Here is a 20978-nt window from a genome sequence, read left to right as displayed (position 1 = left end):
GACAAATGCCAGCTCTCTCGGCCAGTAAAGCGAGGTGAGCACTGCAACCCCAGAGTTGTCCGTGACTGGACTTAACGGTCAGGGGTCCCTTTACCTTTACCTAGTCTGCATAGGATTACATCCTAAATTTTCCATTGGGATACATTTCTTTTTGAGTACTGTCTCCTGTAATGCTCACAAACCCATGACAATGTGCAGCAGGAGACATAAGTGCCACACTTTCCCTAAGACTAAGAAGTGTAGAGATTAATAGTGCAAGAAAGAGGCTGATGAATGCATTGCATTTTCAATTCTCATAATGGTGAGGCTTGGGCAGCAAAGAGTGATCTTAGTTGATGATGCTTAGTTGATGATGCATTTTTTGTGCTTTTGGCTTGACCTCTGCTTACACTTGTATCCATGATGCAATTTTAATGCGGTTTTCAAAGCAGAAGCAACTGTGATTAAAGAGAAGGAGAGAGAGAGAGCGATGTAGATCTAATGGCTGTATTCACCAGCTGTGGTCCAGGAACAGATCCTGAATAAGGCAAGGCAGCAGAATTACAAAGCCACTGAATCTTTCCTTCTGCATCACATCAAGAATGCACCTTTAAGCCTCCTCCCCAGCCCCAACACAACTTCCAGTGTCGTATCTTTCAAAACATGCTTTCAGCAGTGATATTTCATTAACGATAAGTCCATTTCTTACAAACACACACACAGCGTCAAATGGTAGAATTTGCATTACAGAGGTGATTAGAATCACTGTCCATTTACAAACACTTTCATTGAAAGTACCCAAATAATCAGTTTTATATAAAAAGAAATCAAAGAATCAACCCCTCCCCCCCTTAAATCCCAACAATAATAATCCTCTGGAAATGTTCACTAAATTAGCACATCTCTGGTTGGCATGCCAGTCACCACAGTTTAGACTTTTAAGGTTTGCATAGTTAAGACCAATACAGAGAGACATATTTCACACAGCTAAGGGTGCACATTCGCATCACTTATCCACAATTCTCAAGTCAGCATCAGCAGCTGAGTGACTTGTATTTATCACTTCTACAACCCTTCAGACTTCTACCACCATTATATCACTCATCCTCACAACAACCCTGTGAGGTAGGTCACAACCCTTCCCATTTGTTTGTGGCTGCTAGAGCTGCCTTAGAGTGAAAGATTAAGTCCACTCAGGATGAAGACAGATGTAACATTTAAGAGCGGCGGTGTCAGTATAGAAGTGCCCTCCAATGGGCCGTGTGAACACATGTCTTTCTGTCCCAGAATGACCTCTGAAAAGCCAAGTTTGTATATTTGGTTTGGTTTGGTTCTGAACATAGGCAAAGCTACTTATGGAGAGCACCTACTGGCTAGCACCTGTGTTGTCACCAATATACTTCTCTGGAGTAGTCATTCCCATTGTTCTTACTTCATTTTTTGTAAGCTGTAGAATGAGTACAGATAGGTCTACACATATGTACCACTTTAAAATGAGGCAAGCTTATAAGCTTGGATCACAGTACCGGGGAAGGATCTGGTACGGCCATGGTTAAAACATCAGCCTTCATCCCAGTGAATTTTCATCATTCACCTGCAGTTCTACTGCTATATAGTATTTGGATTATGTAGTATTCTACAACATATGCATTTGGGATTGTTCATCACTGATATCTGGGTGGTTTATTGCTTCTGCTTATATTCAGGTTTTACATTGGTTATTTATTCCATTGAAACATAGTTTCATATTGTTTTGTATCCTTATATGTGAATTTCATTACTAATTTATTCTCGTCATTCATTCTTTGGTCCATATAAGGCATCTTCCAATATTCCATTGGCTATGGGGCATTTTGTGTGAGTATCTGGGCTACAGACCACTATAGACAGCTTTTAGTATCATGGTTGTACAAGGTCTAACAAGACATGACGTTTGAATAATGGATATGATCTGATTGGGTATATTATGTGTATTAATAGTGTTCCTGACTTGGCAGTTTTTCACTGAATCCGCTGCAGCTATTTGCAGAGGGCTTGCAGTTTATTTACACACAGTGTCCTAGGATTCACACTCAAAGGGTGGAATTCAATGCAGCACTAAGGTCTAAACCTACCTAAGAACTGCCTGATGGGAGGTTTTTGGCATGAAAGTGGAGAGTGGATAATAATTATCCAGTGAGTACTCACAAATATTTATAAAAACAAACATAAAAGGAACATGGCAGTCCTGAATAAGGAGGGGCATCAACGACGCCATCACCTGTGCGTTCTTGTACTTGCTGTGGATCTAATTCAGTGCCCAAATTTGAAGGGGGAGCGCTCCTCCTGCAACAAGGTTGTCCTCTTCATAATTTACTCATTGAGTTTAGAGTGACATTCTGCACATCCACCAGCAGGGTCGTGTTTTCTGAATGGATGTTGGCCCAGTCAGGGAAGCTGCCCAGCTGAAAGATGCTCGTGGCCCAAGTGTTGATAGCCAGACTCAGAAACAAAACTCCCATCAGATTCATAAGCAGACCCGTCCTTGCCTGTGGAAGATACCCACGAGGGGTGGAACAGATTTAGAGATCATGATGATCTGTGACATCATAGAGCCCAACCGTTTGCTGTGTGATGCAGAAAACGCAAAGCTTTCCAAAGTGGCTGTCCAAAGACAGCCTCCCCTCTGGGAAGAGAGAATCACAAACCTTCTAAGTAATCGGTTCCATTGTTGAACTGTCAAGAAGTTTCTCTGAACAAGCCTCTAAAGGTAAAGGTAAAGGGACTCCTGACCATTAGGTCCAGTCGTGACCGACTCTGGGGTTGTGGCGCTCATCTCGCTTTATTGGCTGAGGGAGCTGGCGTACAGCTTCCGGGTCATGTGGCCAGCATGACTAAGCCGCTTCTGGCGAACCAGAGCAGCGCACGGAAACGCCGTTTACCTTCCCGCCAGAGCGGTACCTATTCATCTACTTGCACTTTGATGCGCTTTCGAACTGCTAGGTTGGCAGGAGCAGGGACTGAGCAACGGGAGCTCACCCCGTAGCGGTGATTCAAACCGCCGACCTTCTGATCGGCAAGTCCTAGGCTCTGTGGTTTAACCCACAGCACCACCCGCGTCCCTGAACAAGCCTCTACCCTCCTGTAAATTCATTAGAGCTAAACCTGCCTTCTGGGTGAATGGTTTTGTATAATGGAGAACAATGCATTGGGGTTTACAAATCCCATCCTCTTTAAAGAAAGAGAGCCTGCTTCAAAGGGAAGCTGGTAAAGCTGCAAAGGAGATTTTGACAGATCCTCCCTACCTGTCTTTGACTGTTTAACTAAATTATAAATGTGCATTCTATCTCTCCTAAGGTAGTATGTTGCAATTTCTTCCAACCTTCCTTCGTCTAGGCCTCTTCCTGAATGAAAACCATCAGTGAAATTGTTCTAAGCATGTTTGGACAAATAACTCATACCCAATCAGAGAAGTCAAGGAAATTCTAGTGCTGGAATTCCATGCTGTTTCAAAGTCTGATAACAGGACAGAAATGTAACCATTTGTATTATGCATTTTAGGTAAGAGTAAGTGAGAAAATTAAGTTCTTCTGCAATATCTGGTGGTGATCTGCTTGGAAAAAATTCATTTGGAATAATTGGTAAATTCCTGTTTTCCATCTCTTTTTAAACAAGGCTTTGGTTAGTTCATACCCTCAAGCCCTGGAAACTTGAAAACAAATGAAGAGTGACAGGAGCCAGGGGTGAGACTGCAATTACTTGTTAGTTCTCTGCTGGAATTATGTTCTTTGAATAGAATAAATATAGAAGCTTGCCAACAAACACGAGGATTAACTTTTCCATTGTCAGCCCTCACATTTGTGAGCAAACCTTACTGAACCTTAAAAACTGAAAATTTCGTTCACACCTAATTCCTAATTTCTTCTGTAATACTGAAAAACTGCTATGGGTGCTTCCAGGTGGGTGTTTATTGTGGCATCAGTGCTCCTCATGGATGTAAGTTTATTGCAGTGTCCAAATGATGTCATTGACATCAAAATGCCAGCCTGAATCTCACCCCACCTCCCCCCAAAAACTGGAATTACTCTTTCCAGATGAAATCCATTATGGGTTATTTGTTTAGCTATTTACAAAGCCTGTTGACAGGGTCCTGTTGGCAATATCTCACCTAACCATTGCAGTGTTAAACCCCAATCTGAAAGTACCCTTGGTCTTAGACACATATGAACATTGGCACTTTGCTGCTGAATAGGCTCCTACTTAGGCCTGCACTGAATGTTCACCACAGCGAAACATTCAGGGTTTTGTTTTGTTTTGTTTGTTTTTCAGGGTGCGAGAAGAAATTTCCCCAAAGTTCAGGGGCAAATTTGGGAAGAGCTGGTGGACCATAGCCCCTGGTCTGTTGTGCTTTAAAATCCAAGGCACTCCCCTCACTGTAGATTGAGCTGAGAGACTGGTAGCCTGGCTACCATTTTGTAAACAAAGTTGAGAGGAAGTGGATAGCAAGCTAAGCAACAGAATTTGCCCCTTCTCAGTTCTTCTCAGCTCCACTTCCAAAATGGTTGTCACGCAGCTGAACTTGCTAATGCCACCCACCCACAGCTAAGCAATTCCTTCAAAAACAAACAAACCTAAAATTTAGTAATATTCTGCCCACGTTTTGGAAAGGAATGAAGACCTTGTGAAAGTGGTGGCAGAGATGTGTGTTTCATCCAGTGTGCTTCTACAGTTGACCAGACATAATTTGGTGCTAACTTACTGCTGGAAGACCCAACAATAATTTGCTGTGAGTGAAGAAGGAATAAACAGTTTGATGTTTTGATGTCATCCATTCTCCTGGGCACAAATAGTTGAATAGGGCATGCCACATTAGACATGCCATCACTTGCGTGAATGCAAGTAAGGTGCATGACTTTTTATTATGTAAATAGCAGTCAAAGGGAAACCAGAACCCGACTGAAGCTGCTGTTTGCATCTCAAGGGAAGCCTCCATTGGAACCAAGGCGAGCTTCCCCTGAAATACAAATAGCAGCTCCTGAGAGAGGCTGTTTTGGGGAAGTTTGGCAGGGGAAGAGAACTGAACACCCTTTCTTCACCTCTATGGCCTTTTCCTGCTCTAGATAATTAAGCTATTGATAGTGATTACTATGTAAAATTACTTACCATATCTTTAACCAGTAAGTGCCCAGAAGCAAAGGCAATTGAATTTGGGGGTGTAGAGACTGGAAGCATGAAAGCAAATGAGCATCCTATGGTTCCTGGTATCATTAAGTAGAGGGGATGCACTTTCAGACGAATGGCCTTGAAAAAAACAAAAGGGGTGCATGTGTTATGATTTATTAGCTGAACTGTAAGCATCGCATGAGATTCTTGAAAAGACTGCAAAGAAGTTTTTGTGTGATCATAGTTCCTTCTGAAAGCTTCCACTAGATTTGGCATGGGAAACCTTTGGCCCTCCAGATGTTGTTGAACTACAGCTCCCATCAACCCTGCCCATTAGTCATGATTGCTGGGGCTGATGGTAGTTGCAGTTCATCTGGAAAGTCAAAGGTTTCCCAACACCTGCTCTAGATGATCCTGATAGAACATGCTGGACCAGGAATGAGGAGCCTGCATCTTTTTCAATGTTGCTGGACTACAACTCCCATCATCCCTGATTATTGGCGATGATAGCTGAGGCTGATGGGAACTAGTGTCCAAGAACAACTTAAGGTCCGCAGTGTGGGAGTAATAAAAGGCTAGGGAGGAGTAAAGCTGTGAGCTCCTCTCCAGCAAGTTGCATGTTTGTGTGGTCCCAGTAAACCAGAGTTTGGTTTATCGTGTTGTGTGAAACAGGCCACTGGAGATTTGTTTTCCATCACACACACACACACACACACACACACACACACACACAGAGTGAGAGAGAGCCTTCTTGAAATAGGCACAAGGAGCCTTATTTCTGGCTATCTGAATATGGGGAATTGTGGAAGGAAGCCCAATCATAACACAAAATCCTATTCAGCTGAGTCCAGAAGTTTCCTCAGGCAGAATAAGCAGGTCAGAAGAGGGCATGCTGTTCACTGAGAATAGTACATGTGGACTCTGTGGGTTCAAAAGCTGGCTGTCTACCTTGAGGTGTCAGCCTAGTAATATTTTTCAGAAGTAAAGCTGAAAAGTACTTTTGAGTCTCCCACTAGTTATTCCACATGGAGTTGTTGTTAATGAGGGACAGAATGCAGAAGAGAAACCAAATGTACACCGCCTTGAGATCTTTGAGTGAAGGGTGGGATGTAATAATGATGATGATGATATAGACCAACCTTCCTCCTACCACCCAAGATTAGGGTGAGCCATGTGTTCAAGTTGCTAAGGACTACCTTATATCTAAAGAGTTATTCTACTTGAAGGTGTCCTCTATTTGAAGAGCTGTGCTGCCCAAGTCCAGTTCAAAAGCTGTACGCCAACTCTCTCGGCCAATAAAGCGAGATGAGCGCCGCAATCCCAGAGTCGGTCACGACTCGACCTAATGGTCAGGGCTCCCTTTACCTTTACCACTTGACCTTGCTACGCCTCGGCAATGACGATCGCGCCAATCACGAAAATCCGCCAGCCGTAATAATAAACATTCATTCACATTCATACCTTTAACTTAACCCCTTGGTTGAAAGGTGTGCATATGCCCCTTACCAGTTCTGCCAGGACAGGCAGGAAGATTATGATTGTGGCTGTGTTACTTGCAAATTCTGTGAATAACGCGATCACTGCCGTAATGAGAATAACAGCAACAGCAGGAGGGAGGTTCTCCAGAGGGTCAAGCTGGCCTCCAATCCAGATAGACAAGCCAGACTCCTATAGCAGGGTAGAAAATTTCTGTGTTTGTTAAATTTAAAGCCCACCTATCCTCTTAAAGGAGCCCAGGGCAGCAAATACACCATTGTTAAAACAATATGATTAAAAAAATAAAACATCATACTAAAAACAAACATATAAAAACAATCACAGTTTGCACAAGTGATTCTATGGTGGCTGATTCTTAGCTGTGTTTTTCAGCTCTCGTCATGAGATGGTAACTCAGGAACAGATCATTTCACTTGCAATTGAAATTTACCCTCCCCCAGGCGCCATTTTAATACCCAAACTACCACATATATGCTCCACACATGGCAAAATCTTCCTTAGCACTGGCAGTATGATACCAATGGTCAAGCTATCAAAGTATGAGAGAGCTTCCTTTGAGGTAGTTTTGTCAGCTTGTATGAGCTGTGGGACATTTGTCCTCTTAAAACACAAATCTACTGCAAATGAAAGCCAACTCCCACGACCATTTTTGAAGTTGAACATTCACCACAAGATGACTTTCTCCTCAAATGCATTGTGGTGAATTTGGCCTTGCAAGGGTACTAAGATTATGGCCACATCCTGGAAAACCCTGGTTTTGTAATGTTTCCTAGGATAACAAAATGTGCAAACACTACTTAGCCACTTTAGCATGTGAAAATGAGCAGGCAAATCAACTCACCAAGGCTCTTCCACGTCTGAAAGTATTGTTTGTTTTAGCGCTTAGGCCCGAACTACACATTACATTAAATGCAGTAGTCGTCTGTGGGGCTTATCTGATCTCCTGTCAATAGCAGTGCAGTGTAAACAGGCTGGTGGGATTGGCTCTAGTCTTGATTAAAATCACCCCCAGCAAAGCTAACATTTACCACAGGAAGAAACCTCCACTTGGGTTGAAGTAGGCCACAACATTTTAAGTAGACTTTGGCGAAGGCATTGGGTATGTATCTGACATCAAACAGCTTGCCAGCTGGCAGATGAGAGGGCTGAGCTGGCCCTAGGTTGAGTGTCGCCCTATGATGCAGGTCAAATCATATTTCAGGTCCGCTGCCACAACCTCACCTCCAGGCAGCCTCCTGATAGGCTCGTTTGAAAATGGTCCCCAGTCAGCTGATCCATGACCATGGTGGGAAGAAGCAGGCGTTGCCTCAACGACCATTGATGTAAAATGGCTCTGGGCCACACTGCAGCCATGCTAAGCCCACAAACCATCACTCCTCAAGATTTCCAGGTAAGCGGCCATTTCCCAGAACATTGTGTATGTGTGTAAGAATGGTTAAAAAAAGAGAGCTGGTCATGCTCCGAATTAGTCACACACATGAATGCAAACATGCATGCAAAGTAGCATGTAGCTTGTTCTGCAGTAATCAAGTGTCATGATGCTGTCAGGAGCCAAAGTCTGGAGCAGCTCAGCAATAAAACACCTGGTTTCAGAGAAGTTAACTCTTTAATTCAAAGAAACCAACATAGCACAGGTCTTGCCCCAAGGAGACAGTTGTGAGGACTGAAGCTCCCTGTGTTCCCACCGCTCTTGAAAACTCCTCCCCCAGCTCCTTCCCCAGGAACCTGAGGCTCCTTCACCTTATCTCTCTTTGCTCTGCCCTCTTCATTACTCTCAGTGTTCTGGGAGACCAGGGAGGAGGGGAGCTGGTCACAGCAGAGGGGGAGGCTCCCTGGCTTCTTCAGCAGCCTGACCCCACTCCTCTCCAGCCTCTGCTTCAGCTTCAGATCCTGGACTGCCCTCTGCCACAGCCTCTTCCTGCTCACTAAACCCTGTTGCCTCTTCAGCTTCCGTTGCCTCCTCCTCCCAGTCTTCTCTCCCCCTCTTCTCCCTCTGATTGTTGTTGTCCCACCAACAATCCCCTGGCTTTGAGCCTTCTTCCCCTGGGGGTTCCCTTGGGGGTTCCCCAGCTAGTGCCTCCCACCACTCCTCTGCATCCAACCAGTCCGTGACAGGTGCCCTAAAAAACAACAACAACCCAGTCCCTTTAGAAAAGATGGAAAGTGGTGCATTTTTATTTTTTTTACAGGCTGCATTCTAACAAGCATACCTCACATCCTTTTGCCATGGCAAAACCTCCTCCAAGCAATAGGATTATATTCCATGGTACACTTTCCTGGGCTTTTCTCCAAGTCAGCAAGGGCTGGTTCTCTGTGTTTGGCGCTAGACAAAGAGGTTTGTGAACATAGAGAGATTAGCAAACTTTGTGATCGCAGCCTAAGGCAGGGAGGGGGAAGCAGTGGTCCACCAGATGTTGTGGGACTCCAACTCCCATCAGACCCAGCCAGCAAGGGGAATGATTAGGGATGATGGGAGCTGTAGTCCAGCAACATTTGGACATCCCCCTCCCCCTTTCATTTGCACTTTGGATCTAAGTTAACCGCAACGTTAATTTTCTACTCGCAGCTCAAAGATTGTGAGATGTATGGTAAAGGAAAACCCAGATCTCATCCATAAAAGGTCATAAAAGGATTTTTTTGCAAAGCAAGGTACCCTATTTCACAAGAGAGGCCTTATTAACGCATGAAGGCTGAACAAGAGATAGCTTCCACTTTTCTCTCTTAACCCTTCATAGAGCTATTCCTTGCAATTGCTCAAGTCCTCGTATGATGTGCTTTTGTTGAACAGCAAGCAAGTCACACAATCTTCCAGGTTTTTAACTTCATCTGTGTACCAATGTTCCAGATGTCTGTGAGCACACTGGTTTATTTCGTAGCATGAAGCACTTCACAGGCAGAAAAGATAACACCAGGGACCTATAGATGGCGGGCAGTAGATGGTGCCTGGAGAACCTTGGACTGTTAGGCAGGGAGAAAATCTCCCAATCAGCACCAGAAAAGGATGAATATCTGTGTCCCTTTTCTAAAAAGAAAAGGGGATGAGTATTTTAATGCTTGGTTGGGACCCATTGGGACATCAGGAGCCAACAGATGAGTCTTATTCCTTTGCTCTCTTCCTTGTAAGATTGTTCTCTAAGCTCCTCTATGGGTGAGTCATTCAGGAAATGGTGACCTAGTGACCCTGTACCTAGTGCTTGTTGAAGGCTAGTTTTATAGTCAATTCTACAGAAAGCAGAAGAACTAGGTCAAAGGGTTTCAAAAGCCAGAAGCTTACCTTTCAAGTCAAACCACCATTTAAGGGACGGCCTTTTCGACGGGAAGAAGAACAATATTGTCACTATTGTGACTCCAGTAACAGCATCGGTGACAAACCTAACAGGGAGGGAGGGAGAATTTCAAGAATAAGTGGTGAAAGAGAAGAAACATTTGTCAAAGGAGACCAAGGTCAGTGACTTTGCATGCAGATATCCCAGACTCAATTCCTGGAATTACCAGGGAGTGCTAAGAAATATTCTGGGCTCGTCCACAATTCTACTCCTCCCATGCCTAGAAAACACAGGTCCTAACAGCTTTCCACTTGTCCCAAGCTTTCTAGGTGATGAGTGATGTTGCCTTTACCCACTGCCTTCCCCCAGAAGACTCGCTCTTTAGTGCTAAATCAGAACAAACAGCAATCCACAGAAGGCCCAATTGCCATTGGTTCTGATTCAGTGCTAAACCGTAGGTTTCCTCCGGAGGAAGCAGTGGGTCAGATGGAAGTGTGGATGCAACTCTCTGTGTCTGAAACCTTGGAGAGCCATTGCAAGTCAATGTGGACAATACTGAGCTTGATGGACCAATGGTCTGACTCAGTGCAAAAGTTGTATGTACACATTAGTGGCTTAAACCATTCTAGAGGTTGATTCTCCCACTGTGTTTCAAGTCACATTTACACATGACTGTACGCACCAGAGAAAGAGCAGGGGTGTCTTCACCCAAGGCACATAACCTGTTCAGTTTCTGCTGTCATCTGCACATGTGCAATGGCACTCCCAAATGTACACACCTCAGCTTAACTGTGATGTGAATGTGACCTTGAGTTCTCCATTTGGATTGAAGCTGGTTTGAGGGGAAATGCATGGAACAGCACTATTTCTCAAGAAACTACAGGATAGCTCTGCATCCTGGGTAATATGATGTGTATGCAAATTCAGAAAAACAGAGGTGGGAGAACACCAGAGCCAGACTAAACGGCAATGTGTACACAGCCTGAGGCAGCTTTCTATGTCCCTATTTATCTTCAGATACACACACAATTTGTAAATCCGTTTTTAAATCTGTGAGTTACAGTCCTAAACCAGGCAACTGTTCTACTAGAAAACAAACTGTAAGCCTTGAAAATGCAACCTGAAGAGAGAAGCAAGAGAAAGCACATGTGTCTCAGAAAGGTTAACCACCTTCAATTTGACCCTTGATAACTGATGGATTGACTACTGATCAAAGAGGCCCACAGCCACAACCATCTCCCAAGGTTAGGGGACTGGGAATACTATGTCTGCCCCAGGCAAAAAAGAAACTCTGAGAGAATCCCTTGAGATGAGCATTTAAATGAAACATTAATGCTGGTGCGAGGGGGGGGGGTGTTTGTGTGGAAGGGGGGATGGAGAACAAAGGCCTGACAGAAATATACAGAAATAAATTTCTTACCCTGGTGTGAACAAGCTTGCCCAGCCTGGGATGAACTTAGGGTCTCTGGAGAATAGCAGGATTGCGAATAAGCAGAAAAGTACAAATACTGCCTGTTCAGCAAACCTGTAGAGGAAGGAAATGCAGCAAGTCATTGTAATGAAGACATCATTTCCCCCAGTCTTGCTTGAGGATGAGTTCAACTGTGACCAGTAGGTGGAAATCTGAGGAAGGCTGGCAATGTTGCACAGAAAAGAGCAAAGGGGAATTTTGATTGTTTCAGAACAAAATGCAGAAGTGGCCTTGGGCTAGATACACATTTCCAAAATTAAAATATAACCCGAGTGTCAGCAAACTTTCTAGCACTGAAGTTCATAGAGGGGAATTGTAAAATATACATAGGAGCAGATATTTGTGTTTCAGCATATCTCTGCAGGCATTCAGATTAACAACTTGGGCCTCCCATGTTATAACTAAATCATGCAATAAGAAGAAACACATGGTTGCTCAACTTGACTGTGTGGTGTGTGTTTTTTACAACGATGAATGTGATAGAAAGCAGAAGAGTGATCATTTGTGGGAGGTTTCAAGATTTCAATGACCACAGACTTTAGCCCATTTCAGGCTCTTATCCCTCATGTGGAATGAACACACCAGTGGCAAGGCATGGGCAGGACCTCCTCCTTATCTACACTTGTCCATTAGAACAGTGCCCCCACCAAGTACAGCTGGTACACATGGGGCCTCTGTACTTTGCACTGTGGTATGCATGGAATCATAGGAGTTGGAAGGACCCACCAGGGACATCTGGTCCAACCCCCTGCAAGGCAGAAACCCTTTTGCCCAATATGGGGCTCAAACCCATGACCTGGAGATTAAGAGTCTCATGCTCTGCCGACTGAGCTATCCAGCCACAGTCAAAGGGGGCCTTTGCCTTGGCATTCAAGCAAAAAGCATCATGATCTGCAAGCCACCTTGAGTCCCTGGCAGGGAAAGAAGGGTGGGTGGATTTGTACACACTCACATACACAAACACACACACACACAGAGAGAGAGAGAGAGAGAGAGAGAGAGTGGCAGGGACAGAGCCTGTCCCCTTCCCTGGCTGCCTTAATTTTGTGTGTGTGTGTGTGTGTGTGTGTGTGTGTGTGTGTGTGTGTGTGACATTCTAACCACAAACAGAAAATCATGAAACAATTATTTGAAATCTCAATTTTTGGAAGTTGAGGACGGAATAGGATGAGAAAGCTGCCTTATAATGGGGCATCATTAAATTGTACTCTTCTCTTCCTGGTTTTACATATCAAGAGAAGATTAGGAACCAAATTACAAAACAAAACATTAGATTTAAGGAACATAAACCATTTGGCAGAAATCTGGAGTTGCTAATCAAATTGGCCATGGCTGGTTTAATAGACTTAGAATGGGAAATGCTCTTAGAATGGGAAAAAGGGCCTTTGATTCTTACAATGATATTTTGCAGGTTGCTGGTTTATAGTGACATGAATGCTTCAGTAGACACTAATTTTTCATAATATCCACCAACGGTGAAAAGTGCTTTCCCCCCAGATATGTTCAGGTTCCCTCGGTTTATTTATTTTGCAATAGCTATGTGCTGCTTAAAATAATAATAATACAGCAGTTTGCAAGGGGGGGGGGGAGAGAATGCAACCTTTGTAACTGATAAAGCAGAAGAACAAAATCAACAACTAAAATTAGCCTGCAGCAGTTTTATCAGATAATAGTCTCAAAAACTATCAGATGAGTTTTTGTTACTTTTCTAAAAGTAGCCAATGATAGTAGCCAAGCATGCCGCCTCCCAGAGGGGTTGGAGCAACTGGTAAGAAGGTCCTATTCTGAAGGTCCATGACTGGATAATTAATTGATGGAACTATGAGCAGGATCTACTTAGCAGCTCTCAAAGGGCAGGGATGAGAGGACTCTCTGCCTGTACTGCACACCCAGATTGTCTTGGGCAAGTGTGGGGAATCTATAGCCCCCCAGATGTTGTTCAGCTACAGCTCCCATCAGCCCCAGCAAGGACAACTTTATTAAGGCATAAGCTTTTGTGGACCAGTAAACTTGTCAGCATCTTAAAAAGCAGAGAAATCACCTTGCCAACAAAGGTCTGAATAGTTAAAGCTAAGGTTTTCCCAGTAGTGATGTATGGAAGTGAGAGCTGGACCATAAAGAAGGCTGATCGCCAAAGAATTGATGCTTTTGAATTATGGTGCTGGAGGAGACTCTTGAGAGTCCCATGGACTGCAAGAAGATCAGACCTATCCATTCTTAAAGAAATAAGCCCTGAGTGCTCACTGGAAGAACAGATCCAGAAGCTAAGGCTCCAATACTTTGGCCACCTCGTGAGAAAAGAAGACTCCCTGGAAAAGACCCCGATGTTGGGAAAGATTGAAGGCACAAGGAGAAGGGGACAACAGAGGACGAGATGGTTGGACAGTGTTCTCGAAGCTACAAACATGAGTTTGACCAAACTGCGGGAGGCAGTGGAAGACAGGAGTGCCTGGCATGCTCTGGTCCATGGGGTCACAAAGAGTCAGACACGACTAAACAACAACAAAACTTGTCATAGAGATGAACGCTAGTCCATGAAGACTTATGACACAATACATCTGTCAGTTTTTAGGCTGCCACAAGACTATGGTGATTGACAGGACAGATTGGTCAGCAGTAAACATTGTTCACGTCAGTGGCAACAAACCGTTTCAGTGATGCTAGCAAGGAGACTTAACTAGGTCTACAGCATCCCGTTATTTGTGAGTGCTCAAATACAGTAACAGCTAATGAAAGTGCCTTTTTAAGAAATGGTTAGCACCAACTATATCTGAAAAAGAAAGGACTGGTTAACACTAAATGATTTAGCCCATAAAGATTTCAACAGCCATTTAATTAGAAATGCATTATTTAAAGTCTGGAGCAAGTACAAATTGAGACTGGAGCCAATGACACCATGGTGGCTCTCACCTCTAGAAGCCCGTGCCATGAAAAAATTAAACATGAACAAGGAATGGACAACATATAGAGATTTGATAATGTAAGATCAAGGTAAATTAAGAAGAAGACCATATGAAGAAATAAGGCATTATGTCTCCGACAGATGGCAACATATACAACTTGGAAGTGTCTTTAATTCAGACTCAAAGAAAGGCTTCACTAAAGAGAATTCATTAATGTCTGAAGCACTATTAAAAATATATATATATACTATCTAAAATGTATAACCTTTTGCTAGATCTGGACATGACCGACGAGGAAGTGAAAGAGAAAATGATTAAATGGGCGCAAGACTTCGGCCATACAATATATTTAGAGCAATGGGAGAAACTTTGGCAGAAAGGTACTACCGCCTGTAGTACAATAAAATAAAATTTCATCAAAATGTTCTACAGGTGGTATTTAACACCAGTCAAATTAGCAAAAATCTATGAACTGAAATCCAACCTCTGTTGGAAATGCAACAATGAAGCTGGAACACCAATGCATATGTGGTGGAATTGTACCCCAATTAAGTACTTCTGGGGAGAAATACATGAGGAGTTGAAAAAAATGCTTAAAATCCCATTAATGAAAAAACCAGAGGCTTACTTACTGGGCCTATTAGGAAAAGAAATACCGAAATCAAAAAAAAGAATTTTCTTATATGCGACCACTGCAGCTAGGATAGTAATAGCATCTAAATGGAAAGCTAAATAGCTACCTACCAAGAAGGAATGGATTCTTAAATTAAACGAATATTTAAAATTGGCTAAATTAACAGCAGTCAAATCAAAAACTAAAAAATGAATGGCAATGCTTTGACAAAATACTGCTCTAAAAATACATGCTAATATGCTTAGACTAAGAATGCAAATGCATCAAAACAATAATCTATCAAAGAGATATATATGTATATAGAGAAAATAAAAACAATCAGAATGCAGTGATAAGGGTAAAATTGATTCCAGACAAGACGAGTAGCAATTTGAGGGACGCTAAACAGGGTGGTGGGTTTGTTTAATTTTGTTTATTTTTTTTTCTTTTGGGATATTGTATAATGATTTAATGTATAATGATTTAATGTTTCTTTTCTGTTATGTATTCTCTTTTCAGTTGTATGACAGAAAATCTAAATAAAAATTTCATAATAAAAAAAATAAAAATAAAATGCCGGCTTTAATGTGATATGCAAAAACAAAACAAAACACTAAATGATTTAGAAAGCCAAATCCTCTTGATTTCCCCCTTGCAATCTGCATGCAACTTTTCTATCTCTCACACAGACTACATAAATGATTATTCATGATATCTTGTCACGGACTGATTGGCTGCAGAGGAATGGTGGGAGGAAGCATGAAAGAAGGCTCAGATCTGAGGGATTGGTGGTAGAATAACAATGAGTGGTCAGAGGGAGAAGTGAGAGAAGACTGGGAAGAGGTGTCGGAAGCTGAAGAGGTAACAGTGCTTAGTGAGCAGGGGGAGTCGGTGGCAGAAAGCAGTCCAGAATCAGCGGTAGAAGTGGAGGCTGGAGAGGAGGGAGGCCAAGAAGCAGGGATGAGTCTGGCTGGTGAAGAGGCATGGGTGTCTCCCCCTCCTGCTGTGACCAGCTCTCCTCTCCACTAGTCTCCCAGAGTCAGAAGAGGCATAAAAAGAGTGGAGGCAAAGTTAGCTTCATGCAGGTGCAATATCAGATTGTTTGGAGAAAACCCTGGATAAGAGGGGACTTATGCAGCTGTGGGGAGTTGGGCAACTTCAGTTTCAGCAACTGCTTCATGGGAGCAAGACCTGCTGGAAATGAGTTGCTGTGCTCCTTAGGCCTCACACTCCTGCGCAGATCCTGTTTTTGCTTTTAAAAAGGAGTTAACTCCAGCTCGTTGGTGTAATTTACTGCTGGCTCACTCCTGTCATGGCTTCAGTGCTTCATTTGTCTCTGGGACTGTTCGTGAGTGTGCTACAAATGCTTCCAAATGCACTAGACTGGCTAATTAGAGAATAAGTTTGTTCCTTGCATAAATAATTTAGCAGAAGTAATTAAGCAGCCCATCATCAACTGTAAAGTCTCCAGTTGACTCTGCAGTTTAGGATTTGCTTCAGAGGTATAGCCTGAGCTAAACTTTCTTTCAGCTGTGGCTGAAGTAGTTGAAAGCTGTAACAAACAAGAAAAATGCTTATCCTATGGTAACCGATAAAATGCAGAAAAACTTTGGGGTTGTCTAAGGCAGGGAAACCTGTTGCCCTCCAGATAGTGTCGCATTGCAACCCCTATCAGCCCTGACCAGCATGTCTAATGGTGAGGAATGATGGGAACTGGAATCCATAAATACCTGGAGGGCCATGGAATAGGCATTCATGAACTACGGAAACTGACCCCAGACTACCAGACAAACAAAAGAAATATCACACACTTCTTTCGTGTGTGAAAGAAGATTGGATGAAATTGATGGACTATGCAGAATTAGACAAACTAACAGGAAGAATTCGAAACCGGCGGGACCAGAGATTAACAGATGATTGGTGTAAATTTACGGACTATTTGAAAAGTAATTGTGATGACCAGATTACATTTGTAGGTTTGCAGGAAGCTTTGTGAGGTGAATAATTTGAATTATTGCATAACTGGATAAAAAGGAAGACGTTAGTTAATTAAAGGCAATATGAATTTAAGAAATGAAGAAATGATAAAAAAGGGGGATCATCAGAGGTGCTGATGGAAGTCCAAAAAGATTGTATAAGATGTGAAAGTTTGTGGTATGTATGACAATTAATATGTTTAAAAATGAATAAAAATTATTTAAAAAGAAAAAAAAAGAAATATCACACACATATTTAATTATCACACACAGTGGAACCAAACGCTACCTTGGTGAATGTGTGCTCCCAAATCTGAATTTGATGAAATAACCTCTGTGTGTGTGTAGGAGAGAAGAGTGTGCTTAACCCTTCACGCACACATAGAGACACACATCAATTTCCCCCAGCAAACTCTGCCCCCCCCCCCCCCCGCCCAAGGCCATTTCTCCACCCCACAGTCAGGTTTAAACACAGTTGACTGAGTCTTGTATGGCTTTCCTTGTGACTTACTTTACTGGTCCCAGCTTCCGATAATCATCCCTTATCACTGTCCTGGCTCTGGCTTCTGCATCAGCTCTGATCTCCGATTTCTTTTTTCTCCAGCTCAACAACAAGAGAGGGGAAAAATGCTTTGTTCACACGACCTCAGGTACTCTCATTCATAAATATTACTGAATCAAACTATCTTGCAGAAAGCTTATAAATGGATTTAAGGTCGTTACATTCAGGAGGCATTTGACTGCATAATGTCCTTGCTGCTGTTTGAAGGTTCCAGTTTTTACTCTCTGTTTTATGGTTTTAAGGTTTCAGTTTTATGCCCTTAATGTGATTTCATTTTCATCCTTAAATGTACCACCACTAAGAAACTGCAATAAAAAATAAAACTAGCAAATAGCTAGAATTGTACACTACCTTAGGACCATTTGCTAGGAAAGACAGTTAACTATTTTTATTTATTGGTCAGTTTCGCACAACATGATAACCCATTCTATGTTCCCAAATTCTCATCCTGTCATCAAAGGTAACTTCATCTTCTTGGCATTATGCAAAAGACACATCTCTCGCAGTCACAGGAGAACCACCAGAGCATGCATTCATAGGAATGATTTGTCTTAAAAATCAGGGCAAATTCATTCTGTCTTCTGCAGTAATTTATCCCCTCCGTGCACCCTCTCTAGAGATAGCCATTGTTAGGTTTCTGATTCAGAGGACGTCAAAAAATAGGATGGCTCCATGTTTCAGGCGTTAGAATAGCCAGAAAACAAGTGAGTAATTATGCAAAATGTGCCACTGATGATGAAACAAAGCATAAGGAATTTTGAGGCTCAAAGGCTGAAATACTAATGTGCTACTGTGAGGGCTCAGCCTTTTTTAGTAGGCAACTTCAGTGCACATCTGCAGTTTGACCTGCCTTCTCCTCCACCCACCTCACACAATTAGGAGTCCATATGAAGGGCAATTTCATCTTGAACTATTTTCAGGTTAACTGCGTCATGCTGCTTAATACATTTCTGGCACTGCTTAGATTTTCATTAAACCTACAAAGCTAGTTTGATTCCATCAATCACATAAAGTATACCCAATGTTTGCGAACCAGTCAAACATATGACTATGAACAGAATTCTGAAGGAAAGGGTCAATTGCTTGATTCTTTTGGAAACTGGCATCTACTTTGAGTCTCTGATTTTAAAAAGTGAGGTAGCGGGGGGGGGAATCTATTTGCAATGTACGGTTTTGGTTTTGGTTTTTTCTTACCCCGTTTTCTTTTTCTTTTTTTTTAAAAAAAGGCCTTAAGCATCAATTCCTTTCAAAACAATTCAACAAACAGAACAGAAATGAGAGCCACAGTACTCCAGTGCACGTAGTTTTGGAATTTCACTTATGAGGCCCGAATTCAAATCCCTACTCATCAGTAAAAGTATATGGATAGTCTTGGGAAAATCTCTCTCTTTTGACCTCAGTTTGCCATGTGCAAATGGGGACAGTGACTTATATATCCTGCTGAGTAGATCAGCAAGATGGACTATATATATATTTACATACCAATGAAAAGTATTATATAAATTACTAATAGAGTTACACTTTGAAATAATGCAATTATTACATGTTCGTAAGATTATAAGAAAAGCCCAGCTGGATGAGGCCAAAGCCCCATCTAGTTCAACATCCTGTGGCCAACCAGCTACCTATAGGAAGCCTGGAAGCAGAATCTGAATGCAACAGCAGTATATTCTCCTGCATTGATTTTCTGAATTAAAATGTAGCTCTGAAGGTACTATTCATCTCGCTGATGGGGAAAAAAATGGCACTTCAATGAGCCATATATTTGTTGGAATTACTATAGCACTGCAGGCTTAAAAGAAGGCTATGGGATGTCAGAAATGCATTTTAGCAACAACAGTGTAAAGTGCACAATAAACAGAAATGGCTCATAATCTCTGTGCCACCACCAAAGAAATAACCCCCAAACAAACTCTAGCAATGCCTCTTGTTTTAAATACTGCAAGTGAAGGAATATGTCGAAGTTGGAAAGCAAGTTGTAAGTACCCAGATTAGCAAAAGATTTACAATAAAACCATGTTACTGCTCAATTACTGATTAACACATTGTTTTATGAAATCACTGAAGTTTAATCCCTGTCAAATGTAACCAGTTCTTGGCCAAATTTCCAGCTATGGACTTTATATCTTAACCTACGTAACAGCTACAGTAAAAAGCATCATTCCCGGAAAAATACAGAACACGTCCCATACCATGCAATGAAATGCACAAATCCCTGAATGGTGCAAGTGCAAAACAGTCAGGTCGAAATATCCAAGGAATTCAGTAACTAGTAGAATTACCAACAGAACACCTCTTAAAAAAAAAAAACCTTATTCTTTGAACCCTGCTCTCATTACAACAAATTAGCAAAACTCTGTGGACCTCAACAAATCTGTACCAATATACACTGCCTTAAGGTCATTTGTGACAAGGTTGAGAAATTTCTGGGGCAATGAGATCACCAACTCAGTGGTCAGGACACCTCTGCAGTGATCTTGTGAGAGAATGCATCCGATGTGAATTCACAAGGGGAAAGGGTGGGCCTCAAAGGTCTGGTGCTCATGAAGACCACCAAAATATCCCATAAGAACATAAGAAGAGTCCTACTGGATCAAGCTACTCAGGGCCAGACTTGGGTAGTCTTTCGTAATATGGTGCCATGTATGGAGCTGAAATTTGGCACCCCCAAATGGATCTTCTCAATTTTGCACCCCCTTGGCTCAGCACCCTGTGTGGGAGAACTGTCTAGACCACCCAGCACTGAAGCTATTGGTCCATCTAGTCCAGCATTCCCTTCTCACAGTGGACAACCCATGGGAGGCCTGCCAGCAGGACCTGAGGGCAACAATGCTCTCCTCATCCATGATTCTCAGCAAGTGGTATTCAGAGGCATCCAACCTCTGACAGTGCAGGTGGAGGACAGTCTTATCTTCCATGAATTTGTCTAATCCTCTTTTAAAACCAACCAAGCTGGTAGCCATCTCTACCTCCTGTGGGAGCAAATTCTATAGTTCAACAATATGGTACTGTGTGGAGAAGTACTTTCGTTCATCCATCTTGCATCTTCCAACATTCAGTATTATTGGATGCCCAAGTTCTAGTACTAAGAAGGAGGCCTTTCCGCTTTCTCCACACCAGAATTCATTTGATACACCTCTATCTGTTTTCCTTGATGAAGTGCTTATGCCAACTACTGGGAAAATAGGAAAGGACCATTGCTGTAAAAATGCTTCATAAAATAGGCTGGTCTGACAGCTCCGAGTAAGGAAATGAGTTAAATATGCATGCAATAACTTATTTGAGGACAGATTAGAATTCTTCAACTATTGTTGGAATTCTAATTGAAATGATATTAAGAGAAACTCTTTGCCTTCCCATAGACTGTTGGTATTATGACATTTTCCCTCTTTTTATGAACTGTATGATCTTTATTATCTACGGTTGCTTTGCTTAATAAATTTAAACTTTATAAATTAGCTATCTTAAGTCATGTATATTAAAATGAAAGTAATTTTATTATCAGCTCTGCCTTAGTGCATGTGATGAAGTTTCCATATTGTTCTGCTATCTTTAGAAGTGTGTTTTTA

At 42.3% G+C, this 20978-nt stretch overlaps 1 protein-coding gene across 3 annotated transcripts in view; it reads right to left on the bottom strand.

Moving 5' to 3' along the window:
• Positions 1 to 470: 470 nt before the first annotated feature.
• SLC13A3 (solute carrier family 13 member 3) overlaps positions 471 to 20978 on the bottom strand; it is a 43638-nt gene continuing 23130 nt past the window's right edge. For all 3 annotated transcript variants that reach the window (XM_083508080.1, XM_083508082.1, XM_083508081.1), the window contains exons 7-13: positions 17359 to 17451; positions 11305 to 11409; positions 9893 to 9990; positions 8829 to 8941; positions 6628 to 6789; positions 5122 to 5259; positions 471 to 2507 (exon numbers count right to left, since the gene is read on the bottom strand). In XM_083508080.1, coding sequence (XP_083364206.1) covers positions 2325 to 2507; positions 5122 to 5259; positions 6628 to 6789; positions 8829 to 8941; positions 9893 to 9990; positions 11305 to 11409; positions 17359 to 17451 — 892 coding nt within the window. In that variant the 3' untranslated portion in view covers positions 471 to 2324. The remainder of the gene's footprint in view (positions 2508 to 5121; positions 5260 to 6627; positions 6790 to 8828; positions 8942 to 9892; positions 9991 to 11304; positions 11410 to 17358; positions 17452 to 20978) is intronic.

Source organism: Podarcis liolepis, assembly GCF_965112155.1.
Source record: "Podarcis liolepis genome assembly, chromosome: 6".
Classification (NCBI taxonomy): domain Eukaryota; kingdom Metazoa; phylum Chordata; class Lepidosauria; order Squamata; family Lacertidae; genus Podarcis; species Podarcis liolepis.
The sequence above is the reverse complement of the archived record's forward strand: the minus strand, read 5'-3'. Positions and strand labels throughout refer to the sequence as shown.